Consider the following 19,028-nt stretch of genomic DNA (forward strand, 5'->3'; position numbering starts at 1 on the left):
TCTGAGCGTCCAGTGCAAGGAAAATGGATTCTTATTTATTTGGTTGTTCAGTGTCCGACTCTTTGCGACCCCATGGTCTGTTCCATGTAGGTTCCACCCCAGATCTCACTTTCCTTGTGACACGGAGGAAACTGGAGAATGATGCCCCAGCTGGGGGATGCATCCTGGTTGCTGGTCTGTCCTCAATGCCTGTGTTGATTGACAGTCACTGACTTTGCAGATCTTACAATACTTTCTTCATGCCTGCCTCTCAGGTGGCAATCAACTCGTGACACTCAACTTGTGACTTTCCAAATTGTATTAATATTCTTTGGGAGGGAGAAGCTAACTAAATCCAAGCAATACATCAGAACATAAGGAAGGGCATTTAGATTTGCAGTGAGAGAGGGAGGTCAGACATTAAGAGGAATGAATGGCCTGGTGATGACAGAAGATGGTAGAAATAGGAAACTAAGTCTAAATGTTTCTTCCTCATTTTTTAAAAAATCCAACACAGATCCCTCTCCCTTGGCTAGCACCTGGACATAAGGGGTTGAAAAGACCTTGCAGACTATTTGGATAAGCTTCAGCCTGAGGTCCAGTGAGTGATTCATTCCAACAGGTCAGATCCTGGAAGCCCCCTGGAAGGCTGGCCACCAGGAGGGAGTGGGGGAGGAAGGCCCAGTACCAGGCAGCCTCTGCTCCGGCTCTGAGTGGGTGGGGAAGGCAAACCCTGGTCATCCCCTGGCTCTGTAGCCCTTTTGTGTAAGTCCTGGCAGGGATGACGTGGGGCTGTGCCTGGGAGCACAGCTGTGGCTCTGCTGGGGAGGAGGCAGGGCCAAGGCAGCTCTGCCCTCCCCGATCCTCCCCTAGGACTTTTTCAGGGGTGGGGACATGCACCCCCAGGGCCTCTCCTTAGCCTGACCCTGCTGCAGGGGCTCTCTGTCCCCACCGACAGTGGAGATGGCCAGTTTATTGAGCTCCTCTCTGCCCAGCTGTCTCCCCTCCCTCCTCTTCCTCCTCCTCCAGTTGACTTCCATCTCTGCAGGTAAGATTTCTCTTTATTCCTGCCCTGGGGAGACTCTGAGAATAGAAAGGCTAGTTCCCCAGGCTCACCTCCTTCAACACATCCTCAAGTTGCCATGCAAGTGATCTTTTCAAAACATAGATGTGCTGACATGATTCCCCTCAGACAACTTCAGTGCCTCCCTACAGCCTTCAGAAGGGACCCCAGCTCCATCATGTGACCTTAACTCAGGGCTCTCCCTGAACTTGGTTCTTACCTATCTTTCCAGCTTTGATTTCTCACCTATCAAACAGGGAATATCATAACAACCTTTTGGAGTTGCTGTCAGAGTTCAGTGAGATGAAACTTATAACATGTTTAGTCACACTTGTCCCACGGTAAACCTCGATAAATGTTTGTTGAAGTGTCTTGTCACGTTTGAGAGTTCTGTTCTGCAAGATCAGACACTAATAAGTTTTTACAGAGGAGCCCTGCTCTCAGAAGACACATTCCCAACCTCAAGGAGCCACCTAACAGAGAGGGGCTATGCATGCCTTCAGGAAATCTTTGCAGGTCTAATGGAGAAAGCAGCCTTATCTCCCAGTTGCTCCCAGTTGCTCCCAGTTGCTCCCAGTCTGAGGCGGAGATACATCCCACAGATGAAAAGACTGGGAGCATGTATGGCAGTGTCCAGGAGCTATAGAGAGGGCTGAAGATACAGAGGAAATGAAGAAGAAAATAGAGCCACCTCTAGAGTGATCTCAGAGAAGAATTTGGGACCAGGGTGTGAACAAGGACAGAGAGCTCAGAAGTGATAGAGAGGTGGTAGCAGTGAAGTGACCAAAGCAAAACCGCTAAGGGGAGAGTAAGAATCAATCTGGCCAAGTCTGAACAGGAAGGCCCAAGGGACCATTAAACTGAGCAATGTTTGGCTGCATTCCTAAGGGATGGGATGGCCACTGGCTAGAATGGTCTATGCAGGGAACTCACAGTATCTCTCTAACCAGAGACCTTTAAGAAATATTGAGCTTCTCCCTGGCTCTAGAATTCCACTTAAAAATCAAGCTGCTTCTTCTTTCCCTGTTTGAAGCAGCCCTTCCTTCCCATGAGAGACTTGTTTGTCCAGGTTCCCTCTGACGCTCAGTTTCTTTTTTTTTTTTTTGGTGTCTTGGACAGGACAGTTCAGAGTAATAGGACCAGGACACCCCATCCGGGCGCTGGTGGGGGATGAAGTGGAATTGCCCTGTCGCATATCTCCAGGAAAGAACGCTACAGGCATGGAGGTGGGATGGTATCGGCCCCCCTTCTCCAGGGTGGTTCATCTCTACCGAAATGGCAAGGACCAAGACGAAGAGCAAGCACCTGAATACCGGGGCCGCACGCAGCTGCTAAAAGAGACCATTGGGGAGGGGAAGGTGACCCTCAGGATCCGGAATGTGAGGTTCTCAGATGAAGGAGGTTTTACCTGCTTCTTCCGAGATCACTCTTACCAAGAGGAGGCAGCAATGGAATTGAAAGTGGAAGGTGAGTAGTGTGTGTATCAGTAGGTATCGCCTGATCGATGGCCAAGACCTTCCTCTGAGCCTCTGACCATTCTCTCAGTGGAGATGAGATCCTTCAACCCGAACAGCTCGCTCCTGGGAATTAACTTCATAGAGATACACACATCAGCACGTGGGAATTCATATGCCCACAATGTCTGCTACATCATTATTCTACATGAGAAAGAAGCCAGAATCAGAGTCCAGACCCAAGAGTAGGGAGTGAGTGAGTGAACACTGTTATCCATATAGTGAATATCATGGAGCCATGTAAAAAATTGCTTTAGGGCCATACCAGACAGCCTGGAGGCATTTCACAAGGTATTGTTGGATAATAAAAGACAGCTACAGAATATAGGGAACAGGACAAAACCTTATGTTTTATATCAGAGAAACATAAAAAGACATCGGTAAGAAAGTTAATATGGTTCACTTTGGGGGAAAGAAGGGAGGATAGGGTGTGATCCAACAAAAAGAAAAAGGACTGTAATTTTATCCATATCATCATATGTATCCATTTATATAAAAATGTATACATAATGTATACATTTGTGGGTATGCCTAGGGAAACCTTTTTATTTTAAATAGAAAAAAATGATAAATGCAGGCAGCAAAATCCAGAACAATCTATTTTTGTGTTATTTTGTGCTACTCAAGGGGAATATGAATTATCTAAAAGTTAATCAAAGTATCCAAGTGGACTTTTTCCCTTCTTGTTTTGTTTTGTATTATCTTTTTATTTATTTGTTATGAATAAGAGCCCTATTCCTAAGGAGTCAAACTGATCAAATCCTATTACAATGAATTCCTCAGCTGATGTGTTTGTGGTGTTTTATTAGATGAGGTACATTTTTGAAGAATATATTCCTGATAAACATAGCTGCAAGTGAGTTAAACAAGTAGAAGAAATGTCTGAATATATTCATAGAAAGAGATGTTACCTGTAGATTTTACCTCCATTGCCTCCTTTCTCCAGAATTTCATTGCAGTATGTTTTGTGTGATGGATGACTTTGAAACTTTGTTGTTTTATCTATCCCTGAGAAGTTAAGATGTGCATGAGAAGCGGGAGATTTGAAAGTTAATTGCTATTTAATTGAGGATCAAAAATATTTTGAGGCCAGAGCCTCAGGTCATTTTCCTTCCCTCCTCCCCACCTGCAGCACAAACATCAGACAATCAATCACTTTTGTGTCTCAAGGGCCGCTGTCGCAGCGCTGGGACCAGAAGATGGCATTGTATGTGGGATAACAAAGCACTGTTTCTACAGAGGGATTTCAGGCATGTGAAAATAGCTTTGTGTGGCACAGAATGTTCTTCATACAGCTGTTGTTACTGGGGGACTTTTACCTGCAAGGGAGTCTAAGAGTGAGGACCTCTCCAGTTGGCTGATTTTCCTCATTCCTGCTCAGTAACTTCCTCCTTGCTCAAAAACTGCCCCCCCCCATACATTTCCCATTCCCACTCCCTCAGGGGAAAAAAAAAAAAAAACCTCCCTGGGGAGAAAGTTTTCCTTTGGGTGAATTTCCATAATCCAACCCACTTCCTCCTGTCTCATAATCTGCATGCCTAAGAGTCTTTAAAAAAAAAGAGAGAGAGAGTATTTTATAAGGGACCACTCACCTAGCCTGTGGCTCCAGGAAGCCAAGACAAATTTAGGACCGGAATGCAGTAAGCACGTGATTGCCAAATTTCAGGTGTAATTGGTGGTTTAGTCACTAAGTCATGCCCAATGCTTGCGACCCCGTGGACTGTAGCCTGCGTCAGGCTCCTCTGTCCATGGGATTCTCAGGTGTAATTACCTTCCCTTTTCTCTAAAGAGTTTCTAATCTCACTTTCCAACTTTACATTTTTCTTGTCACTTTTATGATTTTATTACTAGTTGTCTCTAAACCTTTCCTTAAACTCTTCATTATGAAACTGTAAAATACTCCCAGGAGTAGAGAGATTCTTATGAGCCTCCCAGTTCCCAATCACCTGACTGCAGTAGTTATGAACCAGGGACAGACAGCCTGTTTCACCCAACCACACCCATCAACTTCCTCCCCAGCTGAATTACCGAGGCAAATCCTAGACAGCATTATCATGTCATTTGCTAAATCCTCAAGAATGTATGTCTCAAACAGAAAAACTCATCAAACAAAACAAAATCGTAACCAAAATATTGGTTACATCTTTAAACTTTAACAAAAATTCTTATTAATACCCAGTCTGTGTTCACATTTTTCTGATTATTTTATAAATACATTTTTGCAGTTGGTTTGCTTGAATCCAGTCCAAACAAGATCCACAGGTAGGTATTTGCCCTGTAGAGCTCTCCATGATTTCAATCGCATGGTGTTCAGCATGGTGTTCCATACCCTTTATTTCCTATGAATTCATTGGTTAGAATATGCACCATCAGATTCAGGTTTGATTTGTTTTGTCAGGCACATTTCACTTATCACTTTACATCAGAAGTCTCCCAATGTTTGCTTTTCTCTCATGTTGTGATTCTAACCCTTTGTTAAAATATAAAAGGTGTACAATGAAAGGAACTAAAGTATGTAATTGCTAAATCATGTTGCTCCAGGTTACTTCCGATAAGAACTTTGAAAACAGAGTTGACTGTGTTTTCTCCTGGGGGACACAGTAACAGACAAGAACCTGAAACTGCAGCTTGAAGGGTGGTATTTTTACCTAAGAGACCAGTTTGAGGTTTTTTGCTGTGACTTAATGCCTATCCTGATGTCAGTATCTTTATTTAGCCCCCTAAGTGAGTAAGTGAAGTCACTCAGTCATGTGGGACTCTTTGCAACCCAATGGACTATACAGTCCATGGAGTTCTCCAGGCCAGAATACTGGAGTGGGTAGCATTTCCCTTCTCCAGGGGATCTTCTCAACCCAGGATCAATCCCAGGTCACCCGCACTGCAGGCGGATTCTTTACCAACTGAGCCACAAGGGAAGCCGTTAGCCCCCTAAAGCAGAGGACAAAATGAAAAGCGCAGTCCCTGCACGCTGAGACTACACCAGGAGAGCTTTGAGGCACTGAAGGGCAGACTCTAAAATGGGCACTGATGGCACCAGAAAGGCAAAGGTTACCCCCTCTCTCTTTACCCTTTCCAGTCCACATCTACCAAATCCCCAGATTCCACTTTCTCAAAATCTCCAGAACAGAGGTTCTGAACTTTTCTTTGGGTCATGCACCCTTTTGTCAGACTGGTAAAGTTGACAGACCCCTTCTCAGAGAAGGATATTTGAAACGAATAACATACTTGTACTAAAATAGTTATCAAAATCGTGTTGCTCCAGGTTACTTTTAAATAAGATATGGGGTGGCCCTGATCAGAGTGTCATTTCACAACGGTGACCATAGGTGATATTCTGAGATTTCTGTACCAACTATGATATGAAAATAGTTGTGCTTTTTAGGGATGACAAAGTCTCAGGTTCTGTTCATATTGTTTCAGAGTGTTACCTACAAACATAATTGAAAGAAACACTACATTTCAGTTTAAAAGTTACTGAAAAGACTTTTTTCCTGTTTAAGTTCACCTCGATTTCCTACACTGTCCTAGTTCAGGCTCATGTTTTTTACTTTCACTATTATAGCCTCTTAATTAACTCCCCACCCCCTCCCCCCTATCCTGCAGTGTGTCAGATCTTGTTACTCCTCATCATGGAATCCTTCAGAGTACCCCCATGACCTTGAGGGTCAGATCTAAGTCCCTTCTGTGGTTCTCAAAACTCTCCAAGACTTGCCCAATATATAGACTCCTGTCATTCTAAACTACCGGCCCTGCCTGGAAACAACCACTTTTCCTTTAAGCCTAAGCTCAGATGTCAGTTCTAAGTCATCTTTGGGCACTGTGCGGAGTGTTGAGGTTGACCACGGGGCCTCCCTGGTTCTGCCTTTCAGATCCCTTCTACTGGATCAACCCCGGCGTGCTGGTGCTCATCGCCGTCCTGCCAGTGCTCCTCTTACAGATTACCGTGGGCCTCGTCTTCCTGTGCCTACAGCGCAGACTCCGAGGTACAGGCTGGAGGGCGGCTGGCGGGGGACCGTCCCTGAAGTGCCTGGCCTCTTGGAGCTTGGCCAGCTGATATCTATTTTTGAGGGACTTCTGGGTTCAGAACTCCATAATGACAAGTTTTATACCTTGCTAAATGTAAATATCATTTGAGCAATAGGATCTTTAGCTTCCATAAGAGGTAGGGCTGACATGCAATAACCCCATTTTACAGAGCAGGCAACTGAGGCTTGGAGCAGTTCAGAGATTTACTCAAACTGGTACAGCTTGTAAGTGGCAGAGCTCAAACTGAAACCCCTATTTTCTGGCCCCTGTAGCATACACAGCAGCTCATCCTTCTGAGAGAGTGTGAGCTTCAGAATTTGGCAGGTCTGTGTATCTTTGTTTAAAAAGTCCCTACCACATAGTAGGCATTTCTCCTTCTCCATCCAACACCGAGGACTGGGGTCCAGCTGTCTGAAGCTGCCTCTTGTGCCCAAGAACATTCATGACTAGACTTCTCCCCTCCACCAAGTGCTCCCAAAGCCAAAGCCTATAGGGCCTCTTTCCCCTTCCCATTCCTAAGACGCTAAAGCAACAAGGATGGTTTGGAGTATATAAAGGGGTGATATTGGTGGGGTCTTCTCTCCCCATGACCTCATCCCAGATATTCAGTAACCTCTTCACCCACATGGCTGAAGAGAAAGGACCTAGGAGAAAGGACTAGTGGCACCCCACTCCAGTACTCTTGCCTGGAAAATCCCATGGACGGAGGAACCTGGTGGGCTGCAGTCCATGGGGTCACGAAGAGTCGGACACGACTGAGCGACTTCACTTTCACTTTTCACTTTCAGGCATTGGAGAAGGAAATGGCAACCCACTCCAGTGTTCTTGCCTGGAGAATCCCAGGGACGGGGGAGCCTGGTGGGCTGCCGTCTGTGGGGTCGCATAGAGTCGGACACGGCTGAAGCGACTTAGCAGCAGCAGTGGAATTGGGCAGCCTGGGTTTGGGTCCAGCTCAATGACCAGACCCCTCCTCCGAGTCTCAGTTGCCCTGTCTGTGCCTGGCAGAGATAACACCCTCCCTCCTAGAAGGTAGGGGACAGTGTTATGTAAAGTGCCTAATACAGAGCCAGTCACAAAGCAGCTGCTCAACTAAATGTTTAGTTCCTTCTTTCCTCCTTCAGATGGGAAATAGCTTTAGATTAACAAATTGACAACCCAGCAGGGTGGAGTGCCTGTGTGACCCCAGAACCAGCAGGAAAAGGAGCAGTGGGGGAGGTAATGGTTGGTTTGGGGTCCTGGGGGACATTGCTGTCTACCAAGGTCTCCATTTCTTTAACCCAGGCAAAGAATGAGCCTGAAGCCCGGGATTCAAATTTGGTTCTCACTCTAAGGATGTTCCCAGGCTGCTGAGAAAAGAGCCTGCACAAAGGCCCAGGGCAGTGGGTGTGGAGGGGCTCCATCTACTGCCTGAGGTAGAATTAACAATGTTGCCTTTTTCTATTTTAGGAAAACTCTGGGCAGAGATAGGTGAGTTCCAGGCACCTTCCCTCCCCAGACCCTACTCATAACTGAAATGGTCATTTTCTCTGACCATCTCTGCCTCTGTCCCAACACCCTGTGCTCCCTTGGAGCAAGAACTTCACTATTTAAAACTCCTAAAACCAGTCGTACAAAGTTTCATTCCTCTTCCCTGCCTTCAGGGAGAGCAGAAGTAAAATCCTACAGCTTCCCTTCCTCCATCGTTGTGCACCACTTACAACTACAAACAATTGAAAGTGATTAAATAACAAAGGCTCAGAGGAGAAAGGATCATTGCAAGTGCACTACTAAGTTCATTTGCATTTTTTCTTCTTTCAGAGAATCTCCACCGGACTTTTGGTAAGTTCTGGGATACCCAGCCCCCCAGGGCAGCTTGGTGTTTCACTCGACTCCTGTCACCTGGGGACATAACGACCCCCAGCTCCCGGTTGGTTTTCTCCCTCTCTTGTTCTTTCTTTGAATGTCATCGTCTGCATCTAGGATTGGTTAGATAATAGCATTATTAATTAATAACACTTAGAGCTTCCAGATGGCTCAGTGATAAAGACTCTGCCTGCAATGCAGGAGATGTGGGTTCGATCCTTAGGTGGGGAAGATCGCTAGAGGAAGAAATAACTTGCTTCAGTATTCTCGCCTGGAAAACCCCACTGTAGACCTGGTGGGCTACAGTCCATGGGTCGGAAAGAGTTGGACATAACTGAGCACACGAGCACACACTTTCATGCGTGGAACTATAACTAACAGCTTCCCAATGTAAACTCATTCTAGGAATTACAAATACTTTATGTACGTGATTATATTTTTTCAGGAATTACAAAGGGGAGGTAAACAGAGCCTCTGCGCATCAATTTGATGTCTAGTTGGGGAAGTGATACATACACATAAATTAACTGGTGAACGAAAGTACATATACGTCATTGACAAATCACAAGGAAAAATGAGTTTTCATGAGTACAGAATAAGTAACTGACTCCTCGGGGAAGACTCAGTGGCGGAAGTGAAGACATCCCCCCTAGAATGCTGGCCTGGCAGTCCCTGGCAGTCCACTGCGGAAGACTCTGCACTTCCACTGTAGGGGATATGGGTTTGATCCCTAGTGGGGAAACTAAGCTCCTGCATGCCACACAGCAAAGGAAAAAAAAAAAGGTTGGCCCAAGGATATGGTTTCTGTCTTTTTTGTCACTGCAGATCACCTAGCACCTAAGGACAATGCCTACAACAGAAGGGCACCCGAATACTTGTTGAGTGGATGTTGCAGAAATTTTAATATGGTCCCTGCCCTGAGCAGCCTTCCCGAACAGCGTTTGCTTCTGAAGGGGCTGGAGGTGCCCTGGCTCCACCCTGGCATTTAATCATTGGGTAGAAAAACACACACAGTCTCCAACTCAAAGGGGGGGACCAAGATCTTTGTTTTACAGGATTCAAATAACAAAGGTCTTAACTCTGTACTTTTCAAGTCTGTGAAGCCTCGCGAACCTCTCCCTTCCCAGAATGTTTTGAAATGTACACATAAAATACAACACATATGATTACAAAGAAAATCATTGTTTTGAAAGTTATCGAAATATAAACAAATTTGTGATTAAAGTAACCAATGTTTCTTTAAATAACAAAACTATAGATTAAATAATAAAACGTAGTGGCAAGTCTAACAATCTGGTATTTCAAAATATTGATAAACAGTATTTTGAGACTTCAGAAACAACTCTGATGGGAATGATGTTTCCATTGGTGATAAAGTCACAGGTACCACTGATAACTGATTGGTTACCTACAGTCCTTTTTCAGGAAGAAAAAGCTAAATTCAGTTCCAAGTTAATGAAAATAAAAATGTAGTGCTTTTCTCATGCAAATTCATGATCTACCTGGATTCTATCCAAACTATTTTGGGACCCAGGTTAAGCAACCCCAATCCCAAAGAAATGCAATAATAAATGGAGGGGGTGGGTGGGACACAAGGGGGAACACAGGTTCATCCTGTTTGTTTTGTGGCAAATAATTCAGATCCCCACTTCCTGATGGTGCCCTGCTGGAAGATAACCCTATTTGTCATCGTGCCGGTTCTCGGACCCCTGGTGGCCTTGATCATCTGCTATAACTGGCTACACCGCAGACTAGCAGGTGCAGTGCTGGGGCAGCAGACGGGACCACTGAGCTGGAGGGGTCAAGCCAGCCCTGAATGGGAAACATAAAGAGGGTGGATGGGAGCAGGGTTCAAGACCCAGAGCCGGAATGTCCTTCCTGCTCTGTCCCCATGGCCAACCCCAGACTCCTCAGAGAATCCAAGAAGCGAACCACTTATTGAGATCTGAGGGGTCTCTTAGTGGAAGGGGGGAGGGGCGTGACTACAAAGTCTACAGGGAGGATGTGGGAGGAGCCAGTCATCTTCCGCTCATCACCTATTTCTCTTTGTTTTCAGGACAATTTCTTGAAGAGCTAAGTAAGTTTTCTTCAATTTCTTGTAAGCTGAGAGAAAAAGAGAAAGAGAGCAGCAGCAAGGGAAAGACGGGGATGCTGAGGGATCAAAATCCAAGAGGAAAGGAAGGGGCTGGCCTGGGTGGAGGGATATCTCCTCCTGGGGGATGATGGGAGCTGAAGGCACTCTAATCTGCTGCCTGATCTGCCCCAGCTAGGAGCCCCACTGTCAGGAATCCCACTCCGATCGCCTCCTTTCCCATTAGTTCATCCATTCCCTACAGCAGCTGCCCTGGGCCTCACCTCTGAGGCTGGGTGGCTCCTCAGGGTCTTTCTTCTCTCTGGTTTAACAGTTTCATGACAGGAACTGTTGACAGCTTTTTCAAGTTATTTTCTCCTCCTTCTAGGAAACCCCTTCTGAAGGATACCGTATCTTGGCTGGGATGGAGAAGAGCCTGGCTGGTCCAAGAATCAGTCCTTGGGGATGTCACACCCATTGAGTTGCACATTCACTGGCCTCCCTCCTCGCTGCAGGGACATTGCAATCTGCATTTCCAGGAATGCTCTGAATTCCAAACAGGATCAACTTCTCTTCTGCCGTTACCTTGTCTGTCCTTTTCCCCAGCTCCTTCCTTCCTCTCCCCCTTTTTGCTGCCCACATCGTTCTGCTCCTTAGTCTGTCTTCCACCTGAAGTCCTCTCGGGCTACAGCCAGGCAGGTGTTCTTCTCTCTGTCAGAGGACACCTGTGCTGCAGAGTAACACAGACAAGTGGGTCTCTGCCATGAAATGGAGACCAGGAACCTCCTTGTTGCAAATTACAACACATCAGCTTTGCAAATGGTAGTCATTTCTTCCAAAATCTCAGCGCTGGTAGGCAGAGCTGAGGGGTGTGAAGGGTTGAAGAGAAGGTGCAGGAAAAGTCCACAATATCTCAGAGAGAGCCAAGTGACCTGCAGAGTGAGGACCTGGGGAGAAACCCATGGAGTGCCAGCCAGAGCTCCATCTTGCCTGGGCAGCTCAACGAGGAGCCAGGGGAGCAAGGGATGAGAACGGAGCAACATGCCTGTTTTCAAACACCTCCCTCTACTTCCACACCCCGTCCAGATGGGCCCCTCAGACTTTCCCTTCTCTCATCCTCTCCCTCTCATCTTCATACCTAATGGAGATCCACACTGTCTTTCTGAACAATTGGTCTATCAGACACAAAGAAACAAGCCAGGTGCTAATTAATAACAATACAAGTTTCCAAGTGCCACTTCTTGTCCCCTTTCCTTTCTGTATGTCCTCCACTATCCCTTCACCTCTCTTCCTTTATCCCAGTCTCCTTACCCTGGAGGTCATTCCTCTGGAAAACCAAACAGAGAAAGACCTCGGGCGGACAGGCCATTCATTTCCCTTCCAAGACCTTCACTGCCTTGTCTGCTTTCCTTCTTCTGCGTGCCTTTTCCTCTCCCTTCCTCCCCTTTCCTGAGGGTCTGGATCTAGGGGAATGATTCATTTCCTTCCCTGCCACAGCAGAGGCATTGGGAAAGAAGCCAAGCCACTGACCCAGGATGGCCCAGCACTTGTGGGGACTGCCCAGGAACAGCCCCTTGCTTCTGTAGCCCCCCCAGTGACCCAAAAGGTCCTCTTTCTCCCCAAAGCAGACATCGCAGATAGGGCAACAGTAGACCCTCTGCTTCCAGTGAGTCTGCTGATGCCGGATCAGCCCGGAGAATAAAGTGAAGGACTTGCCACAGTGGAAGCAGCGGTTGGACTGCTCTGTGAAGTGGGCCTTCTGATGACTGGAGAGACGGGTTTTCTTGCTAAAAGTCAAGGGACAATGAGGGCAAGAGAAGACCTTGAGTCTTGAAGGCTTCTCTGGGTGAGAGGTGGACTTGGTGTTCAGGCGTGTGGCTCGCATGTTGGCTGCCAGGGTCCTGGTCACAGGCTCCAGGGCTGGGGTCCTGGTCACAGGCTCTGGGGCTGTAGTAACTGGGGCCTGAGCTCTCACAGTGATTACCAGGCTCTTGGTGGCAGGTGCCTGGTTCCTGTCGATAGACGGCTGGGGCTGAGTCTTGGGACCCTTGGTTTTAAGTGTGGGTCCTTGGGTCCCAGCCACTGGTGCATGCTTCCCTGTTGCCAGCCCCTGTAATCCAGCTCTGGTATCCAGAGTCCTCACAATATGCTTCTGGTTTCCAGCACCCAGATTCTGGCCTTGGTGCGTCTTCTGGTGGCGTTTGAGCTCAGACTGGTCCCGGAAGCACTTCCCACAGAAGGGGCACGCATGGGGCCGGTAGCCCAGATGGACACGGCGGTGACGGCTCAGTCCAGAAGCATCACAGTAGGTCTTGCCACAGAGCGAGCAGCAGAAGGGCCTCTCCCTGAGTTGCTTGCGCCGGCTGGAGCTGAGGTCCTTGGGGTTCTGGAAGGACTTCCCACACTGGGCGCTGTTGTGAACAAGCTGGTGGTTATAAAGGCTGGAGCGCTTGCTGAAGCACTTGCCACAGGTGTGACAGGTAAAGGCTGGCCGAGCCCAGGATTCCGGCAACGCTGGCGTCTTGTCCGGGGACCCAGTTGGAGGAGAGGTTGGGCCCGAGCCTCTGTGAGCAAGGGAAGCCTTCTTATCATCAACAGTCCCCTCATCTCCCAAACTCTGACTCTGTTCTTGGCGTTCCTCCTTCTCGCCTCCTGGAGGGAATGAGGAAGAAGGATGGGATTCATCACGACAGCCCTGACACAGCTCTCTGTTCAGTCCACACTGCCTCCTCTCCCACCCGACATTCACCCTCACCCTTACACCTCAGAGACCAGAGATAAGAATAAACTTTTGGGTTTTCAAATTAAAAGCATTAAAAAATTTAACTGGAATCTTCCAACAATATCGGAGATCAAAATTTTAACCACATTTCTGGAAATCCATTTCTTTTCATTTCCTTTTTTCAATTACTGAAGTATAGTTTACTTACAATGCGTGTGTTAATTTCTCTCATCTGCAATATTGATCACACTCCCAGACACCCCAGATATCCACAGGTGACCTCATAATATATCGTGAGGAATGGGACACTTGGATGACCAGAGGTGCTATTAAGAATCAAGCTAAGGTGAGAAGCATAAACCAGAGCTGTCCCAGCAAACCAGGAGTGGGGTCAGCTCAGACTTAAATTTCTCTCAAGTCCTTATTCTACTCTCAGGAACAAGTCATCCTTAGTCCAACTCAGCATCAAGCTTATCTCCTATCCCTTCCTTTTTCTCTTGGGAAGGACTTTTTAATCAAGAGGCTATCGCTGCCATAAGCAACTGACATGGAAGCTCTCAGTCTCTGGAAACTGAAGATATTCACTTGTCCCGAATGGCTCAGATACTCATCTTCTTGATGCCAGGGGACTTGAGCAGGTGATGTCCAGGCAGGAAGGATGCAAGCTAGGACCAGGGATACAGAGCCCTGTTCCTCTTAGGCATTTCCATGCTCCTGAGGCATGTCCTGGGCCCTTTTCACCCTCCTCTCTCCTTTGCAATTCTCACCTGAATGAAAGCCTTCTCCATTTGGGGAACAGAGATCTGCTTCCCACTGTTTCTCTTCTTGCTCAAGCTTGGCGATCAGATCTAGATTAGACAGAAAGATTCCATCTGGGGAATGGGAAGAAGAAGAAGAGCTGAGGTACCAGGCTCAGTCCCTTCACACCTCATGGGGAGAACAGGCTCCCTTCTTGCATATCTGTGGTTTAAGAGCCATAATCTGGGACACTTAAGTGCTGGGAGGAGACACACAAAAGGCCAGATTCCAACAAAGTGCCAGGTACATAAGACAATAGGGAAGTCGCTCAGTCATGTCCGACTCTTTGTGACCCCATGGACTGTAGCCTACCAGGCTCCTCCCTCCATGGGATTCTCCAGGCAAGAGTACTGGAGTGGGTTGCCATTTTCCTTCTCCAGGGGATCTTTCCAACCCAGGGACCGAACCCGGGTCTCCCGCATTCCAGGCGGATGCTTTAACCTCTAAGCTACCAGGGAAGCCCACATAAGACAAATGACTTAGTAAATACTGACTGGATGAATAGGCAGATTTGCATTCTTTGAAAACACTGTCATCATGTTACAAGTGTTATCTTTGCTTTCACGCAAGCTTTCATTCCTTCTTTCACCCTGAGCCTAGTAACCCAAATCTTTCCCACCTGGAATATAAAGAACCAAAACCAAGGATCAACGAAGATAACTGTGAGCTGATCTACCTATCCAGGGAAACCAGATGTTCCAAAGGCCTGGGACAGAAGGCTTGTGAGGAACCCCAGCCTCTTACCCACAGACATCAGGTTTCTGACAGTCTCTGATATAACATCCTGGTAGAGGACCCTCTGACTGGCATCTAGACATTTCCACTCTTCCTGGGTGAAGTTCACTGCCACATCCTCAAAGGTGACTGGCTTCTGAAAGAACAGGAGAGATTCGGGGAGTTTGTATACAGACAGACAGACATCCAGTCTAAAGGTTCAGAACACTAAGAGCAAAGAAAAACCACGGAAGGAGGGAAGAAATAGGAATAGGAAAAGACAAGTACAAAGTCAGCAACTTTAATGTACAAACAGGAAAGGAAGGGTGGAGAGGAAGGGAGAACAATGCAGGGGAGAAGGGAGGGCTATGTACTGAATACAAGTAGGAAGGATGAAAGGCTGCCACTCTGATGAATTTCAGCAAGTAGTCCTCGAAGGATTCCAGGTTGGTGTGGAATCTGAAAAAAGGACTCGAAGCCCCTTCTCCTGGATGCTTTTCAGCTTGGAACCCTCTGAGATTCCACTGGTCTGCAGACAGGATAATGGATGAATGAGCTCCTAGAGTCCAGGACCTGCGCCCTCCCTCCCTTCCTCTCGCTTGGTCTCCTCACCTTCACCCACGCCTTCCACCAGCACTCTCCCTTCTGGGCTTTCGGCAGATCCTCCTCATCCACCTGAGGGAGCAGCTTCTGTACAGGTTCCACTGGCTTTGGCTGGTCAGACACCTTCTCTTCCATGCTATCTCTTTTAAGCTTTATCCATGCGTGGCCTGCCCCCCAAGGCTGACTAGGCTCCATCCTGGGGCTATCTACCTTCCAGCGACTGAGGAGATGGAGAGACCTGGCAAAGGCCTTTGCAAGGGGTTTGAATTGGCCTCCTGTGTCAAAGATATCTGCTCCAGGGGGCTATCTTCCTTTTTTGTTCTGCTGTCCAAACTCTCCTTTCACAACTGAGAACACCTTTGATTCCCTTCAAGCCTCAGCCACAGAGTTCAGGGACCTGGTCCGCCTTGGCTCAGCTCAGCAGTCACTATTCAGTAATGCCAGGGTGCCGCTCTGCAGGTGTCATCTGCCTTCTGCTTCACCCTGCTTCTAGCTGCTGCCCACCTCCAGGAACCTGAGGTCAGAGAGAAACAAAACTTATCAGTAAGAGGGGGAGTGAGGAACAACAGCTTCCTAATTTGGTCAGGAAACACCAAGAGTTACTGAACCTCTGATCTGTACCTAAAACCTCTCAGTACTGCCTCATGAGGTAATGATTAATAACCTCATTTTAAGTAATCTAAAGTACAGAGATGCTAGGTAATGTGCTCAGGGATGCTCCCAGTCTACAGCAGAGTTAGTGTTCAAAGCCTGGACTCTATCACCAAGGACAAGATCCCTGCTGTACCAAAGCCCCCTCTAGGGTGGCAGTATGGTATTCTGGAAAGAAAGCATATGCCTGAGGTAACCAGCCCTTGTTCTGTCACAAACAACCTTGTGCAAGTATCTTCATTCTGATGTGGTTTTCCTGGAAAATAAGATTAAAGGAGACTCTCTAAGATCCCATCTAAGATGATTCTGTGAATTTTTAACACATACAGATCCTTGTAAAGAATGATAAGGAAGGGACTTTCCCTGTTGGCCCAGTGGTTAAAAGTCCAGGCTTGATCCCTTATGGGGATCCTGCATGCCCCACAGCAGAGTTAGTTTAACGACCGTTAAAATAAAAAAAGGGGGTAACAGCCCAACAACCAACACTTACACAGGGCTCCCAGGGAGCCAGCGCTGCTCTGCCCAAACATGGCGGAACTCCCACCTCCTCCTGTGGACTGCCACTCAACCCCTCTAGGCCTCCCTCCAGATGGAATGAATGGAATGAAAAGAATGAAGACTTAAAAACCTGTTGATGTTCTTCCTTTCACTTTTTTGAAAGGTGGTAGAATTGAAAATGCCAGAAAGGAAAGGGGCGTTCAACAATGAAGTTAATAGGACTGCTAAAAAGAAAAGGAAAGTGAAGTCGCTCAATCGTGTCCGACTCTTTGCGACCCCATAGACTGTAGTTTACCAGGCTCCTCTGTCCATGGGATTTTCCAGGCAATAGTACTGGAGTGGATTGCCATTTCCTTCTCCAAGGGATCTTCCCAACCCAGGGCTCGAACTAGGGTCTCCCGCATTGTAGATAGACGCTTTACCGTCTGAACCACCAGGGGCGTGCTAAAAAGAAAGCTGACAGGAAAGGTGCGTTTCCTAGGAGGTGAAGTTGGTCCCTCCCTCCCTTCGCTTCAAGCCCATCCACAATCAAGCAGTGAGATGGTGCAGGTCTGGATTATTCTCCTACTAGCCCGTGGAACACAGCAAAAGTAACACTTCAAAAGTCTCTATAATCGTATCCTCAAAGTTCTGGCTCTACTGTTTTCCCTCAGGAAAGACCCACCCTTGTAAGTCTTTCTCAAAAGCATTTGCTGGGGGTGGAGGCCCGGGGCGCTCGGTCCAGAGTCTAGGCTGGTTGTCTGGTTTGGGGAAAGAGCATGACTATGGAGTCTGAACTTCTGGCCGCTGCCGCCTGCCCCTGGCACGTTGACCTAGAGAGTACTTTCTACATCTACTCGCCCCAGAGCTCAAACCGGTTGGCCGGCTAGTGCGAGGCGGCTGGGATAACTTACGACTCTAGGCGCAGACCTGTTAATCAGTTCAGGGCCCGTCCCCGCCCTTCCAAGAACGTAAGCCCCTCGAGGGAATGTGTCGCCATCTTCCAGTGCTCTGAGTCCACCCGATCTCTAATCCCAAACCCGTCCAGTGTTTTCTGTAGCGATTCTGAGAACCACTGAAATCCCCAACACACCCTCCAGGCTTCAGGGGGTCCGCCCTCCCCGCCCCGCTCGCCGCTGCTTCAGCCACTGGAGTTTTCTACCCTCCGGCCAAGCAGAACGACCCTCGGGCCTTCGCCCTTTTCATCCGGTCTTCGGGTCTCTGCTTGGTCCTAGCTCTGCCCGGTCAGATCGCGGGCGAGCGGCGCTCACCTCTAGCCACTGCGCGCCGGGCCTCGGACCCCAGCCTCGGAGGCTCCCGCGGGCAGGGACGGAGAGTTTCGCTCACGATTGCGTGGCCCGCTCCTCAATACCCACTGAACCGGTCCCGCTGACGGGAACTGCACTGCCCCGAAACCTCGTTGAGGGGACCCCGACTTTTTCAACACGTGCTAGCAGCCCGTGCTCTTGGCTGAATCCCCAGGGAGAGAGTGGTCGCCGCACCGGACCACACCCTGACCAGTCCAGGTTTCCCCAGGGCTTGGGGAAACTCCTCCAGGACTAGGGGCACGACTCTCCCCTCGCCTACCGAGGTCCGGGGCGGAAGATCGCGGGACAAACCTTTCACTAGCCTCCACCACCCCGAGCTCAACTCCCCGCTGCCCTTACTCACCCGCCGCTGCCGACGACCCGGGCTCCAGCACGTAGGACTTCCGGTGGGCCAGCGGCTAGCCGCTCCAACCCAGCGCAAGTGTACCGGGAGCCCACGACCCCGCCCCGGCCCTGCCAGGGCCCCGGCCCGGCCCCGCTCTCCTCGCGGGTTTCCGCAGACCCACCGCGTACCCTGCCTGGCTTTGCTTGTGGGACCGCCCAAGTCAAGAGTTCAAAACAATCTAGGAAGCTTAAAAGAAAAAGGAACCGCCCATCCCACTAGCCCATCCCTCCTACCAATTGTAGCTGCTGGTCCCACCCAGGGCTAGGATCTCATTCCCAGTCTCAATTCACTCTTGGGAGAAAAGGGGTTGAATTATTTCTGATAAAAACACACAATTGGGCTACCCAAGTGGCTCAGTGATAAAGAATATGTTTGTAGCTCGGTCGTGTCCGACTCTTTGTGACCCCTTGGACTCTAGCCCACCAGGCTCCTCTGTCCATGGAACTCTCCAGGCAAGAATACTGGAGAATGGAAAAGAATGGTTACCATTCCTTTCTCCAGGGGATCTTCCTGACCCAAGGATCAAACCCACCTCTCCTGAACTGGCAGGCGGGTTCTTCACCACTGTAGCTGAGATGGTAAAGAATCTGCCTGCAACACAGAAGACCTGGATTTGATCCCCGGGTTTCAAAGATCCCCTAGACAAGGAAATGGCAACCGACTCCAGTATTCTTACCTGGAAAATCTCATGGATGGAGGAGCCTGGCTACAGTCCATGGGGTCACTAAAGAGTCTAACAGGACTTAGCAACCAAACAACAACAAAAACACACAATCACCAACCACCATCACCTAGAGCCCAAAGGGGAAAAATGAGATCTTCATGGGCCCCCAGAAGGAGACCTGGAAGTACATA

At 48.3% G+C, this 19,028-nt stretch overlaps 2 protein-coding genes across 6 annotated transcripts; one reads left to right on the forward strand and one right to left on the reverse strand.

The window, feature by feature from the left end:
• Window positions 1–257: 257 nt before the first annotated feature.
• On the forward strand, window positions 258–12,309 carry MOG (myelin oligodendrocyte glycoprotein). Of its 3 annotated transcripts, XM_040250052.1 has the most exons (8): window positions 258–1,027; window positions 2,162–2,509; window positions 6,426–6,539; window positions 8,029–8,049; window positions 8,380–8,400; window positions 10,066–10,182; window positions 10,481–10,501; window positions 10,884–12,309. In XM_040250052.1, the coding sequence occupies exons 1-8, from the start codon at window positions 943–945 to the stop codon at window positions 10,895–10,897; spliced, it is 741 nt and encodes a 246-aa protein (XP_040105986.1). In that variant the 5' UTR covers window positions 258–942; the 3' UTR covers window positions 10,898–12,309. The 3 variants fall into 3 exon arrangements, 2 of the variants coding, with proteins under 2 accessions (XP_040105986.1, XP_040105985.1); XR_005722770.1 differs by having other exon boundaries at window positions 10,066–10,501; window positions 10,884–11,398; XM_040250051.1 differs by having other exon boundaries at window positions 10,481–12,309.
• On the reverse strand, window positions 8,335–18,353 carry ZFP57 (ZFP57 zinc finger protein). Of its 3 annotated transcripts, none has more exons than XM_040249975.1 (5): window positions 18,302–18,353; window positions 15,342–15,846; window positions 14,760–14,886; window positions 13,985–14,065; window positions 8,335–13,147 (listed from the first exon to the last, which is right to left on the reverse strand). In XM_040249975.1, exons 2-5 carry the CDS (start codon window positions 15,525–15,527, stop codon window positions 11,865–11,867), a joined length of 1,677 nt encoding a protein of 558 aa, XP_040105909.1. In that variant the 5' UTR covers window positions 15,528–15,846; window positions 18,302–18,353; the 3' UTR covers window positions 8,335–11,864. The 3 variants fall into 3 exon arrangements, with proteins under 3 accessions (XP_040105909.1, XP_040105908.1, XP_040105907.1); XM_040249974.1 differs by having other exon boundaries at window positions 18,132–18,335; XM_040249973.1 differs by lacking the exon at window positions 18,302–18,353 and having other exon boundaries at window positions 15,342–16,772.
• Window positions 18,354–19,028: the final 675 nt, after the last annotated feature.

Source organism: Oryx dammah, unplaced genomic scaffold (genome assembly GCF_014754425.2).
Source record: "Oryx dammah isolate SB20612 unplaced genomic scaffold, SCBI_Odam_1.1 HiC_scaffold_11, whole genome shotgun sequence".
Classification (NCBI taxonomy): Eukaryota; Metazoa; Chordata; class Mammalia; order Artiodactyla; family Bovidae; genus Oryx; species Oryx dammah.